This window comes from Ochotona curzoniae, unplaced genomic scaffold (genome assembly GCF_017591425.1).
Source record: "Ochotona curzoniae isolate NIBS_2020 unplaced genomic scaffold, NIBS_Ocur_1.0 contig_66, whole genome shotgun sequence".
Taxonomy (NCBI): Eukaryota; Metazoa; Chordata; class Mammalia; order Lagomorpha; family Ochotonidae; genus Ochotona; species Ochotona curzoniae.
The window spans coordinates 4,196,662-4,211,368 of NW_024466512.1; the positions used below are offsets into that span (position 1 = coordinate 4,196,662).

The 14,707-nt window shown below is 53.7% G+C and overlaps 1 protein-coding gene and 1 long non-coding RNA gene across 4 annotated transcripts in view; one reads left to right on the forward strand and one right to left on the reverse strand.

Moving 5' to 3' along the window:
• EDRF1 (erythroid differentiation regulatory factor 1) overlaps positions 1-14,707 on the reverse strand; it is a 36,206-nt gene that overhangs the window by 1,099 nt on the left and 20,400 nt on the right. For all 3 annotated transcript variants that reach the window (XM_040991949.1, XM_040991948.1, XM_040991947.1), the window contains 9 exons: positions 13,989-14,177; positions 13,621-13,821; positions 11,269-11,487; positions 9,345-9,568; positions 8,588-8,746; positions 8,305-8,454; positions 7,059-7,212; positions 5,097-5,212; positions 4,018-4,169 (listed from right to left, as the gene is read on the reverse strand). In XM_040991949.1, the coding sequence (XP_040847883.1) occupies positions 4,018-4,169; positions 5,097-5,212; positions 7,059-7,212; positions 8,305-8,454; positions 8,588-8,746; positions 9,345-9,568; positions 11,269-11,487; positions 13,621-13,821; positions 13,989-14,177 (1,564 nt within the window). The remainder of the gene's footprint in view (positions 1-4,017; positions 4,170-5,096; positions 5,213-7,058; positions 7,213-8,304; positions 8,455-8,587; positions 8,747-9,344; positions 9,569-11,268; positions 11,488-13,620; positions 13,822-13,988; positions 14,178-14,707) is intronic.
• On the forward strand, positions 1,422-4,109 carry LOC121164069. Its single transcript, XR_005885006.1, has 2 exons — positions 1,422-1,649; positions 4,040-4,109. It is a non-coding gene; the product is annotated as an uncharacterized LOC121164069 (long non-coding RNA).

Consider the following 14,707-nt stretch of genomic DNA (forward strand, 5'->3'; position numbering starts at 1 on the left):
AACCACAGAAGCAGAGGTGAGCCAGCTGGGACACAGGGCAGGGAGCACCCTTCACGGAGTTCTTGGAAAAACTATGCACGGATTCCCAGCACCTGGGTACCAAAGGGGATCCATCCTGTCAGTCCAAGTTGGATGTGCCTTCGCTTTCCCACTGCTCTGGGCAAGAAGCCGCGCCTGCGGGCTCACGGCAGACACCTGAGCCCACAGCTGCACGCTGGCTCTACAGCCAGAACCAGCGAGGCTTCCTCCCAGTTCAGATGGGCAGACACAGGGTCTGCAATTTACCCTTGTAATCAACACACACACACACAAAAGTGAAAAATCTAAAAAATGCAAAAAAAAATTTACCCTTTAATCTAGCCTAATTCATTCTATTTTTTTTTTTTCACTACAACGAGGAAGAAAACAGCACTCAGAAAAAAGCAAAAAGCCACCCTCAGTGTCCACCAAGGGGTGGTTCTAGAAGCCCATAGGCCCAAACCCAGGGTGCTCAGGGCTCCGACGTGGGATGGCGTGGCAGGTGCACATCCTTCCGGGTCCCTAATCCACCCCTAGATGATGGCAGAACGCAGGACCAGGTAGATGAGTGCTAATCCTCGCTGCACTGCACTGTTTAGGAAAGAAGGCCAGCCACGCAGTCTGCCCAGACACAAGGGCTCTCCTGAATCTTTCTGGACCCCGAGGTGCAGCCCTGGGCATGGGCAGGGCTCACTGCACTCCCTTCCAACTCCTCCTGTGCTGCTTCCACCCCAAAACTCATATCAATTTGCAGTGAACTGATTTCACTTTGGGTAAAGGTATTCTCTGTGGTGAAGGCACTGAGGTTCTCACTTGCCTATCAGTGAGTCACCGAGACAGTACCCAGGATTGCTGATCCGGAAACCACCAACACAGCGTTACTAAAGTGTCACACTAAACACATATTTAGAAAATCAACATAAATTAACTAACTGGGCCTTCAGGAACCATGCACAAAAGCACTGATCTTTTCTTCAACAGAATTCTGGGTAAGGTGCACAGTAAGGCAGATATCAGAAACCCTCCACAAACAATAAAGCACACAGGTCACTCAGGACTATAACCATCAGAATGGACGCTGTGAGCTGAACCACTGGTCACTGACTCGAATAACTGACTCCGGCAAATTAGCAAACACTGCGTTCCTCATGTTACACTGCCACCTGCTTGAGTGGATGAAAAGCTGGCAGCTGCTTCTGCAGCTGTGTGCCCTAGGTCGGGCACACCTTGCCGCCCACGACAGGCAACAGACTCCGACTTCTTTAAGTTTACTTATTGGAAGGGCAGACACACACAGAGGCGGAGAGACACACACTTCTTGTAATGCACACACACAGGGGAACGGCCGACACAGACATGCGACAGCTCAAGGTATGTGGTTTTTGCTTTTCTGTTTCCCAAAGGTTGCTCCCTGGTCAGACCATACTTTAGTTTTAGAAAGAAAAGCTTGATGCCAGTGTTGTGGCTTAGCCGATGAAGCCACGAGCTGTGGTGCTGGTTTAAGTCCTGGCTGCTCACGAACAGTCGGGGCAAGCAGCAGAGGGTGGCCCACGTGACATCTCTGGAACAAGCCCCCGACTGCGCCAGCTTGGCCCAGCCCTGCTGCTACAACCATCTGGGGCAGTAACACGGTGAGTGGAAGGTCATTCTTGCTGGCTTTCAAATATAAATAAATCTTACTTTCTTCTTTTTTTAAAGATTTATTTTTTTTTACTGGAAAGTCAGATTTACAGAGAGAAGGCGACACAAAAAGAAAGATCTTCCATCCACTGGTTTACTCTCCAAGTGGCTGCAATGGCTAGAGCTGAGATGATCTGAAGTCAGGAGCTTCTTCCTGTCTCCCACGTGGGTGCAGGGAGCTGGAAGGTAAGTAGAGCAGCCAGGATACAATGTGCTACATGGCATTGCACATTGTACAAGGTCAGGACTTTAGCCACTAGGCTACCATGCCAGGCCCAAATATAAATAAATCTTAAGGGGGAAAAAAACACCCAAACCAAAAATTACTTTATAGAAGATGACTGCTAAGGGGTGGTGCTGTGGTGCAGTCGGTTGTACTGCTGTCTATAATGCCAACTTCCCATAAGTGCATCAGTTCAAGCCCCAACCTGAGAGAGGCAGGAGAAGATGGCCCGAGTCCTTGGGAAGATGGCCGGCGTGGGAGGCACGGATGCAGCTCCTGGCTCAGCAGCAGCTGTGTGGCCGTTAGGGAACTCGGCCTGCAGATCCCTCCAACTGCCTTCTGAATACATATCCTCAAGGAGGAGGAGGAAGAGAGCTGAATGTGAGTGCCAGGCCAAGTGCAGCGGTGGCCAGCACATCCTGGTGGGTTGTTCTGGCGCCAGCACAGGGGTAGTTGGTATCTGTCAATGTGTCTGACTTTTTTCTTGTTTGCTTTTAAGAAATGCAGAGTAGCAGGGTTTAGCCTACTATGCCACAGTGCTGGCCCTTGTCCAACACTTCCGAGAGGGTAAGCAGTGAGCACCCTTCAGCTCTGTCATCAAGGCTCCCCATGCAAGGAAAAGGGGGCAACAAGTCCCGGTGCCCATCAGCTGAGCACACACGAGGGGCTCATACTGCAGGTCATTCACACATGTGAGGGACCCTCATGGGCAGTCTCCGAGTGCCCACCAGGAGGGGACGCTGCCTGCACTCCTGCCCTGGTCCAGCTCCTCAGGGCGAGCTCTGCTTGGGCTCAGCACAGGCCCGCCTCAGCCCTGTGGGGGTGGCGGCCACAGTGCTGTTCCTCCACTCACTCAGCAGGTGCGTGAGGGACCCCTGGTCTGTGCTGGGCCAGGCCGTGAGCACGGACTAGGGCTGCTGCGGAGAAGGATGTGGGCAAGGAACGGCAGGCCAAAAAGCAGAGTCCTCCTGTGCTCCAGCAGTCCTCATTCTGTGTGGGCACTGCCCAGCTGCAGCAGGGTGAGGCACTGTGCCCTACTGTTCAGGGGAGCATCAGTCACCAGAGGCAGAAACCCCCATGGTCTACTGAAAGATGACAGGTGAACAGCTCTGAGTTCACACAGTGAAGGAGAACTCAGGGAGCCGGGGCTGGCAGTGTGCGCTGTGGCACCGGGACTGGCAGTGTGCGCTGTGGCACCGGGACCGGCAGTGTGCGCTGTGGCACCGGGGCTTGGCTGCTGCCCGGGATGCCAGCACACGTGTCAGAGCACATTCGAGCTCCTGTCCTCTCCGCTCACTCCAGCTTCCTGCTGATGTCCTCGGGACGCCCTTGGGCCTCTGCGCCCACACGGGAGACCTAGATGGAGCTATGGGCTTTGGCTTCAGCCTGTTAAAGCCACTCTCTGTAACTGCCTGCCACATGTCACCCACATGGGAGACACACACCGAGCTCCTGGCACCTGGCTTCGGCCTGGCTGCGCTCTAACGCTGCAGATGTCAGGATGAACCAGCAAATGTAAGATCTTTGTGTGTGTCCATGTTTCTCCCTTTCAAGAATAAAGACAAGGTTCAGAGCGCTCCTGGAAACCTGCAGGACTTCCATCCCAGGGTCACTCGCCTCTTCAAACAGCAGGGCACTCCCCTCAGGCAGCACTGCGTGTCCTGAGCATCTGGAAGCCCAGGAATGCAGCAAGCTCCATGGACACGAGTCCCACCACGTCAAGCCTAACACTTAAAATCCTTAATCATGCCCTAAGGGAAGACTATAGCCCATCTTTACTTGTCGGTACAGATCCTGGCATGTTTTCTAGGTTTGATGCTAGGAAAGAAATTTCCATCCGGAGCCTACATTGTGTGGCACAACGGGTGAGGCGCCAGTGCATGGGATGTCGGCATCCCAAGGCCGAGCACTGGTCCAAGTGCCTGGGCACTGCCACCACCTGGGAGACGAGGGTGGCTCCTGGGCTTCTGCCTGGCCAAGCCCTGGCTGTTGCAGTCACTTGGGAAGTGAACCAACAGATGAAGATATCTGATATTCTGCCTTTTAAATACATAATCCTTTCTTAAATAAAACCCACAGGTAATTACCGAATTTACCTTGTTTTCTTTTTCGTTGAAGACAGCAGCTTGATGGACTGAAGCAGAAGGAACGACAACCGAGACTCGAATATTCCGAGGAGCTTCGTCACCTCCTCCCGTCGGAGCGCAGGGGCCGCCTCGGCAGCGGGCGCCGTCTCCTCAGGCCTGGGCTGGACGGCAGGTGCCGAGTCATGGAACCACAGACAAGTGCAGCACGCAGTCCCACCCACGGCCAACTTCTCACAGCTCATGTAAGACCACTTGGACTGACCAGCACATGGCAAGAATGCTCACCCAACAGCCATTTACATTCAAAACTAAACAACACGGTGCCTCCCAAAGGACAATCCTGACTCGGAGCCTGCCGCAGCCCACTCACCAGGCACCCTGCTGCTACTGAGTTCAGTGAGAATGATCAAAGGGCCTGGACCTCTTCCATCTAATAAAAAGCAACCCACATTCCGGGCCGGGTACTGAAGGCTACTGGCTAAAGTCCTGGCCTTTCCCATGCCAGGACCCCATACGGGCACCGGTTTGAGTCCCGGCTGCTCCACTTCCCATCCAGCTCCCTGTTTGTGGCCTGGGAAAGCAGTCGAGCATGGCGTAAAGCCCTGGGACCCTGCACAGCACGGGAGACCTGGAGGAAGGTCCTGGTTTCAGATCGGGTCAGCTCCAGTCATTTTGTGATCATTTGGGAAGTGAACCAGTGGACAAAAGATCTCTCTTTCTGTATCTCCTTTTCTCTGTATACCTGCCTTGCCAAAAAAAAAAAAAAAAAAAAAAAAAACAACAACAAAACTTAGCAACAACAAAAGGTAACCCCTAGTCCAGGATGAAGAGGTTTAGGAACTTTATAACTGGTTAGTACCTTATTAAGAATGATTTAAGGGACTTATTAAGGCACAGCTTAAAAAACATCTTTAAAATATGAAAGATACACTGTAGATTAAAGAGGCATTTAATAACTTCACTATGCAAATTAAGAAGTCACTGTTAGCGTTTCTATGTGGAGTAGACACACAAGTGTGTATCCACATGCACACCCCACCCACACGCAGCCCGAGCCGCGTGGAGCACAGGCCGCGGCCTCGCCTCACCTGCTCCAGCTCCTCCCGCAGCTCCTTCCGGAGCAGCTGCAGCGCGGGTTCCGTCCTCACCATTGTGTCCAGAGCTCCAGACAGCGTTTTCAACTTTCCAACATTGCTATTCTGACCTAACAAACCAGACACAGAACAACATTCCTCAGAGGATGCTCAGAAGGGCACCAAGTCCTCAAGTCCAGTCTGCTGCCAGCTGTCCTGAGAAACACGCTCAGTCTAGACAGCACAATGTAGGGAGAAGACAAGCTGTCTGGACGGAACCCGAGCCTGCAGCCCACCCACCAGCCAACAATCACTTCTCCCATCTGTGCACAGGATGACCAGATGACCACGCTTTCCTGGCACTCCTCACCCACAGCTGCCACTGCTGCCAAGCCCCGTGCCCCTGACCTCCTCGGGCCTTCGTGGCTGCGGCCAGCTGTGTGCTCTGTCCAAAGGTCTGGCTCTGGGGCACACAGGACATCCCCGAGGAAGGCCTCACTGAAGCCAAGCCGGCCTGGGGAAGCAGGGACCACCACGAGCAGGCTTCCTGAGATCTCGTGGCGAGTCCCACGAGAACAGCTGGACTTCATCTGCCCCGTGGACAGTCAGCCACGTTTGTGACCAAGTCTCCACATAAACGCAGGTGAGCCTTGACACACTGGAGCACGGTCCCGTACTGTGGGGGAGGGGTGCTGTCCATGACTAGTGCAAGGGGTCCCCCGACACCCCTCCCGCCTCGTCCTTGGCCAACTAGCATCTCTGTTCTTTCCTGGTCAAACTGTCATGGCAAGAACAGCCTGGGTGAGAGTCCTCCTCATGAACCATCAAGCCTCGGGGTGTCCTTGGGGACCCCAACCTTGGCCTCTGTAGGTGGGGAGGCAGTAACTACTACCTCCGTTACAGCACAATCCCAACTTTCAGAACAAGCTGTTATCTTGACTGTCAGTGGTGAGTGAAACTTGAGTGTAGAGTGGCATCCAGAAAGCCAGCTCTGCTGTCCTTGTGCCCTTGTCAGAGCGGCCATGCGAGCGCTGGGGAGATCAGCCGATCACACACAGACTAGAGAGCAACTGGATCAAATGTCGCGACAGGCACCAGGAAGCAGGGCGTCTGGAACATGGCTTACAAGGCCCTCAGCGCCGGCTAGCCAAACCCCTAAAACAGTCACATTATTTTTCCAAGGTGCTATTTTTATTCCTAGCATTTCATTTCTTTGCAATGACGGCTTCTCTAAGGAGCACAAATACAGTAGAAAAATTTCAAAATGCAATGAGACAAAGACAGCTCTTGGCTGGCCCCAGACACTGTTCGGTGATTACCCCAGGCAACAAGCAGGAGGCAGACTGGGGTGGAGTAACCAGGACTTGAATGGGTGCCCATGTGGGATGCTGGCACCACAGCAGGATGCTTAGCTTACTATGCCACGGTACTGGACCCAAAGTTGTTTCCAAATCAGGGGTCACACACACAGTCCAGCACTTCTGGTGACGTCATCTAGTACATTTCTCTAACTTTTAAAAGTTCTTTGATCCTCGGGCTCTGGCGTCAGCATCCCACACGGGCACTGGTTTAAGTCTTGGCTCTCCACCTCTGATCCAGCTCTCCACCTCTGATCCAGCTCTCTGCGGGGCCTGAGAAAGCAGGATGGCCCGAGGCCCTGGATCCCTACCCCCACGGGAGAGACCCAGAGAAAGCTCCTGCCTCCCAGCTTCAGATCAGCCAGCACTGGCCGAGTGAGCCAGAGGACGGAAGATATCTCTGTCTCCTTCTCTCTGTAAATGTGCCTTCAAGTAAAGTAAAACTATAAAAAAATCCAAAGTGTGCAGAAATTCTGGTCCCTATCCAAGGAAATTAACTATGGTTCAACTGGAAAACAAAACAAAAAACCCAAAAAACCAGTCCTACTCCATCCAAGAGTGCCTCAGGTCTGTCTTAAGCCAGTCCAACACTAAGCCGAGGAAGGAAAAGCAGACTTACTGGTCATCTGGAATTCTGCAAATGCGACTCTTTCCAACTGCACTCTCAGCAGCTCGCAGGGAGCGTCTCTGAGAAGCTGGAAGAGCTTGACAGCCTTGCCGTAATGGAGATCTGCCAGCACGCGGTGCTGCTTCCGCAGGTGCTCATCGCCAACCTGGAGCCAAAACCACAGTGAGCGACGCCAGCGGCCCCGAGACCCGGGGGTTGCAGCGCAGGAGCGGGCACGCACATCCCCACCTCAGTTCTCACGTTTAGGTCTGAGATCTGCTTCCAGTGAATTTTCTGGCCATGACATGGGGCAGGAGTCCAACTCCACCCTCTGCACACTCATATCCAATTGTCCCCGCGTCACTGGCCAGAAGCTTGCTTCCCACTGAGCTGCACTGGCCCTCTAAGGCTTCCCTCTGCCAGCGGCGATCATGCCATCTGGGCAAACTTGAATTCTGGAGGGGAGGCCTCGGGCAGGAGGGGATAAATTCTCTCCAGATGAAGCTGGATGTCACAGGCCACCACCCTCGGCACTCGGGCAACTGAGAAGGAAATCAGGAAAGGGGCCAAGAGCAAACAGCACCGCGGGACAGACGAGCCCCAGCAGAGACGAACAGCTCCCCGAAGTCAAGCCCTTCCGATCCCCGGGACGCAGCTATAGCGCAGGAGACTCTGGGTCACTTCTAACAAGGTTACTTTTGGAATTGCCCAGAATCTTGGTAATCACAGAATAATTAAATAAACATGATATATTCACTTAACAAACACCACTGAGCCTAGAAAATAGCTTTGTGTGCCAACATGGATGAATCCTAAACTGTTACGTGGCAGGCGGTGAGCACACCGGCACGTACAAGATCGTCCGTGCCACAAAGCACTAATGCAGACACAACTCCCACGTCGGTTTCCTGGTAACACACACACAACGCTCAGCCCCTGGAACATTCAGGAACGCAGTTCATGTGGGTGGGCGTCCAGGGAGGAACACGGGGTTCCCTACTGCTCCGTCTGTGGGGGATGTGTCTTCTGTTTTTATGTGCAGCTTTCATTGTAAGAGGTCCACGTTCCTTTCTGAAAGAAGTCTAAATAACCCACTCCAGCAGTGTAGCTTGCAAGCTGAGCATTAACCAATTCCCATAAACACACGTAGGTGACAGCAGAAAGAGCCTATCAGCCTCCACACATGAAAGGCAGCACGGAACACCCGCGTGGCAAGGCAAGCAGCCCCAGCCCACGGGCCGCGGGTGGGCGGCCGTACCTGGTTCCGCAGACAGCTGTGGTACATGGAGGCCAGGCGGTGGTGGATGGTGGCCGCTCGGTACTGGCAGAGCGGCTGCCGCGCCGACAGCGAGTCCAGGTCGCAGTGCTTCAGCGACTTCATCATAGCCTCGCTGACTTCCTTCTCAATCTAAATAAATAAATGACTCTAAGAATTGTCTAAATATTTAAATACTGCCCAAGGCGTACACGGTAACGGCCGCTCAGTGCTTGCTAAGGGAGTGTGAAGCGAGGCCCCGATCTCGAGTGAGCCGGACTATTACCTGCTCTTGGGCTTTTCTCGACAAAGGAGCGTAATCCTGCTGCAGAGTTGCCATGGTGAAGTAGGTGGTGGACAGCTCCCAGTTCACCGAGTCCCAGACGGCGGGGTGAGTGTCGCGCGTGCCCAGCGACCTCAGCGCCTTCAGGTAGTAATCCACAGCCTGCAACAGAGCACCAAGGATGCATGACTGTGGGTGCTCCCATGACAGCCTGACAGCCGCTGCACACTTCCATCCGGAGCCTGGGCAAGCCCAGCCCTGGGTAACGTCCTCTGAGCCACGGCAAAAATGCAAACAGGTGCATTTTTCTTTGTAGGTATAGGAGGTTTTCCCTCCTCCCCCCCTTCCCTATCTGTCCCACCCGGGGGGTGGCAAGGGTCAAAAGCACCCAGACCATCTTCTGTTGCTTTCCTAGGTGCACGAGTAGAGCTGAACTGTGCCCACATGGGCTGCCAGGAGCACACGCAGAAGCGTCACGTGCTAAGCCACCCCGAGGCCTCAGGAATCCTTGTTCCTCACACGGTCACCCCTGCAGGTGTGCTTTCTGCTCATCAGCCTTCACGTGTTTCATACCGACCCGGTCCGACCTAGTTTACTGAAACATCCTCCTAACCACTCCTTCCGGCCTCTCCACCAGCCCCTTCCGTTCGCCGGCCCTTTTCTGGATGCCTTAGCAATCGCTCAGGCCCCTCACCATGACTGAGTCAGTTCGTTTCCTAGAGCCAGGCGCAGGGCTGGCCAAGAGGCACCAGCACGTTACCTTGTTGTAATACAAGCCTTCTTCCGGCGAGAACTCGCGCCTGCACTCGTCCCCGGCGCCGCAGTGCGCCTGGGCACAGATGCGCATGAGTCTTCCTGTGTTGCATAACAGAAGGGCAGCGTTGGTGGCATCGTCGATTGACTCAAAGTTGTGAATTCCCTTTTCAAAACAAGAAAAGCTTTTTTTCCACAACTGTTGCTCGGCAGCAGACACAGATTTGCTCACTTCACAAAGAAAGAAAGGAAACAATGACGTAAGCAGCCATCCGTGGGGCCCGCCGCCACTCCCGGGGACGCAGCGGGGACAGAGCAGCACAGGCCCCCCCGAGGCTGTCCAGGCTCAACCCCCGCACGCAGTGGGTGGCTGGTTTAGCACAGGGCCTTAAGGAGGTAATGAAATCCCACTTTCTTCTGTTTTTAACTGTTTATTTGTAAAAGAAAAAAAAAAGGCAGAATGACACCAGATATGAGCAACTGTCTAGGTTGTTTTATATAGGCAAGTGTTACACCGCTGGAAGAAAACTGGCTAACAGCTGATGGGTTCCTGGGTCTGGGTAGTGCCAAATCTCAGTCACTTAAACCAGTATGCCAGCACAGCTGCCTTTTTTTTTTCCTTTTTGAAGATATGCGGAGGGCAGACACGGGCATGCCAGCAGACACAGGCTTGGACCACTGGCCTCAAAACTCCATCTATGAGGGCAACGACAGCATCTGTCGTCTGGCTGTGGAATGCACATGCTGGTTCTTGCTGATCGTGCATAGGCACCTGGGGGCATGATAACCAGCTCACTGAGCCTGCACAGCACGCTTAGTACCATGGAGGGCAGAGCAAACTGGACAGCTTTCCCGGCCAAGCTTGGACAGCAAGTATCTGGGCAAACTGACTCTAAGGTGGACTGTGTTCGCCAGTGGACCTTAGAAGGACCTGCTCAGCCTTGGAGCAACAAATCAACAGCATATCATAACTACGGGGACCCCGGGACGCCAGGCGGCTGTCCCCAACCCAGGGCAGTGATGTGGCTGGGCTGCTGTGCACATCCCTCTCCCCATTTCGCCAGATCCAAGAACAAAAGGAAACTGGAATCAGTTGTCTCACCCACTTTCCTCCATTCCTCGACCCTCCCCACCCTAACTGGTGGTCCACATGGGCATGCACCGTTAACTATGTAAACATCACCAAAACCAATTATAAAAACTACAAATATATTTAAAAAAAAGGCAGAGTGGCAGAGAGACGTCTTCCTGCACTGATCGACTTCCTGAATAATCCAGCTGCCTGGGTTGGGCCAGGCCACAGCCAGGAGCCAGGAGCCAGAAGCTCCCGCGGGGGCTCCCCTGCAGGTGCAAAGACAGGACCACCAGGTGCGTTAGCAGGGAGCTGGACTGGAAGTGGAGCAGCGGGACCACACTGGCACTCGTATGGGATGCCAGCCACACAAGGCATGGCTTGATGCTCTGCCTAGTGACTAAGCCCAGATGATGCGTGAGAGCCCCTGATGATGCGTGAGAGTGACTGAGGCACTCAGAGGGAGATCAGCAGGAACACGCAGAGAAAAGCCCTCCCGAACCGCCTGCTGTGCCACTTGTGCATTCTCGGTGTCCCAGAGTCCTGGCTTCCCACACGCAGTGGGACCACGCCTCATCCTCTCTCTTCTCCAGCCAACCTTGCCGCGGCGGTGGTCCCATCTGCTGCAGACTGACCCAAGGAAGGGCGAAAGTGGGAAGGGGAGACATTGACGTGACGGATCCCAAGGGAAAAAGAACTGATATTTCCTCTAATTTTATATTTTGAGAATTTACTAGTGACGTCCTAAGGGCCACCGTGCCCCAAAAGGGTCACCGTTCCTGGCTTAACCTACACAAAATCAACCTAACTTTCTAATCAAACAGATAACACTAAGGGAAGAACCCAACAGCACACTCACCCAGCCTCTCGCTCTGGAGTGCAGCAGCCTGGTTCATGTAGAACACCCCTATTTCGTTCCTGATGTTTCCCATTCTCTTCAGCACTTGCACGTAGTGTTCTGGGTTTTGGCTTTTTAAGTCACTAAACTGCAAGATCTCATTAGCAGCCTCGTAACATTTACAACTAACCGAAAGTTGACTTTCCAAGTCTGTGGACAAATCAGTTGCCCAAGCAAATCCTGTCAGAGACAAAAGCAAGCAAGCAGCATGAGCACAGGTCACGTGACCCTGCCCCTCAGAAGTCAGCGAGCACAGGTCACGTGACACTGGTCCTCAGGTGCTGCAAACGCACAGAGGCCACCCCAATCCCTACTTGCCAAACTGCCTTGTTTGGAGTCTAACACTTGATTAAAGACAATGTTTTCCTTTCTATGAATACGAAACAATCCCAGGACGCTGATCTTCCCAAGTACACTTGTTTATTGCTACAGGCTTTCCAGCTGAACCAGGCCAAGCTCAGAAGCTTGACTCAATCAGGTCTCCCTCCCACGGGGCGGCAGAGCCCTTGACCATCACCTGCTGACAGAAACAGAAGCTAGAATGGGGAGTGCAAGTGTCCCAACTAGTGGTTAAACATCTGCCCCAAAGTGAATGTAAAAAATTCGGGAAATAAAAGTGCCAGGCTTCAGTTGAAGTCACCCAACAAGATGCTAAGGCCTCCAAGTCTCGAAGCTGCCACCTAGTGGAGACCACAGGGAGCGGATGCACAGCCACGGAGGGGGACTCTTCACTGGCAACAAACACACGGGAGAATAGCACTCATAAGTCAGCATCCATAAGACATTTTAAAGATTATTTTATTTTTATTGGAAAGTCAGATATACAGAGAGGAGGAGCGACAGAGAGGAAGATCTTTGGTCCATTGATTCATTCCCCAAGCAGCTGCATCAGCTGCAGCTGAGCCAATCTGAAGCCAGGAGCCAGGAACCTCCTGCAGGTATACCACGCAAGTGCAGGGTCCCAAAGCTCTGGGCTGACCTCCACTGCTTTCCCAGGCCACAGCAGGGAGCTGGATGGGAAGCGGAGCTGCTGGGATTAGAACCAGCGCCCATAAGGGATCCGGGTGCATGCAAGGCGAGGACTTTAGCTGCTAGGCCACTGTGCCAGGCCCTCACAAAATATTTTAATTGAAATTAGTATGATAAAAAAGGTTAAGGCTCAGAGTAAAGGCCTAGATACTAAGGAGCCACTTGGGGGAGTGAACCAGCAGATGCAAATTCTTTGTCTCTCCTTCTCTCTAGAAATTGACCTTTCCAATAAAAATAAATCTTTAAAAAAAAAGAAAGAAGGAAAGATTAAAAAATGGCCTGGTGTATTCACAGCAGCTTAAGCTGATATAGGCCTGCTGCCATCTTGTACAGGTGCCAGTTCAAGTCTCAGCCTCTCTGACTTCGCTCCCTTAGTGGCCCTGGAAGCTGCAGAGCATGCGCAGTGTCAGGCCCTGTCACCCAGGTGCGGACCTGGTGGATCCTGGCTTTGACCTCGCACAGCACAGCGCTGCGGCCATCCCGGCAGTGCACAGCTTCTAACTCTGGCTTTTGGACACATCAATAAAATAAAACTGTTTTCAAAAAGGATAAAAACACACTAAGGATTTCCCATCTCATCTGTCAAAGCGATCATTTAACCAAGAGGAGGAGGGCACGACTAAAATACCACACTCCCCCTCCTGCCTCATTGCTCCTCTAGCCAAGAACCAGGCAGGGTGTCTCAGGAAGTGGACACCCTGTGCCTCGACAGCGTAAGCGGATAAAGCAAGTCCTTGAATCCCACGGGAACGTCTCCGTCACTGCCCTCACTGCGTGGGCAAGGGGTGACACGCTGGACCAAACTGCCTTCGTTCCTGGTTTCAAACAGTGAGATAAACACATGGTTCGGCTGACTAAATTGTTATCTAGAAAAATCTAAGGAAGAGAGCAGATACACACAAGTGTCTTCAGACCCGATCTGATCTTCAGTTCCAGAGAGGCCGACCAGCAGGAATCGACACACGCACGCTGGGCCACTCCCTGGGCCCCGCCAGCGAACGCCGCACAGCAGCACGCACGCACACACACCCTGTGCCACTCCCTGTGCCCTGCCAGCACACGCCACACAGCAGCGCGCGCGCGCGCACACACACACACACACACACACACACACCCCCTGTGCGGCTACCTGGACCTCAGCCAGCCCACTCCTCACACCAACACATGTATGCAAGCTGTTCGGCTCCCTGGGTCTCAGCCTGTGCACGCCACACAGCAACACACACAGGCACGCTGTGCGGCTCCCTGGGCGCCAGCCCGCCCACGCCATGCTCTCGGGCCTACCCTGACAGCTGGACTCTCTGTGGAGGCTGTGCAGGATCTCCTGATCTTCCTTGGTCTGGTAGTTAAACTCTTCCAGGTGGGCGGCTCGGTTATTTGCGTTCTGGGCCAGCATCAGCTGGATGTCCCCGCAGAGCGTCAGGTACTGGGACAGGAAGAGCAGCACTTCAGAGAGCACATTGGTGCAGAGACAGCAGTAGGTATCTGTGTGGGGGGACAGGGGACACAGCACACAGGCCGTTAGGACGCAAGCCCACGCAGGAATACAGGCAACACACAGGGATTAGGGTGTTTTTCAAACTAAGTGTGGTAACACATTCAGGCCTGCGGTTTCACAGTGCCCGCCGCCCCCTCCTCCAGGCAGTGCCTACCATGGCTCTGCAAGGCCAGCTTGATGTAGCGGAGCGCCCTTCCGTACTTGTGAAGACTCATGGCAGCGTCAGACAACACGTAGTAGGCCTTGGAAGACTTGAGAATAAGCTGCAGCTTCATTTTATGTTGCCAAGAGCCAGGGATCATCCCAGACTGACTGGAGCAGCTGCCCTTCTGCAGGGAGCCCACTGCGACGGGGAGAGAAGAGACGGTGTGGCTTAAGCAGGCCTCCCAAGAATGCATCTCCACAGAACACGTCACACTTAGGGACCCTGCCACACACTGCCCTTCAGCAGTCTGACACAGCAGAGAAACATGGCACGGCTTCCGGGGCCTGCTCAGAACCCCCGCACGTTCCCCTGCGCCCCTCACCACGGGCGAACACGGCACTGCCACCAGCCGACACGTCCACAGGGCCCAGCTCCCTGCAGTGCACTGGCCTCCGCAGCAAGAAGACGGCTTCTCCCACCTCATGCGAAGCTTCTTAGCCTAATTCCTGGGCCACACTGCTTCACCTTCCCACTTTCCCCGCTGCCTCGCAGCTCAAGCTGTCTACAGACCCCTGCCCTCCTCTCTCACGGCCGCTGTCTCCTCTAGCAGGAACCCTCTACTTAAAAACCAACCCATCGGGCCCGGCGTGATAGCATATTGGCTAAAGTCCTTGCCTTGAACGCACCGGGATCCCATATGGGCGCCGGTTCTAATCCCAGCAGCCCCA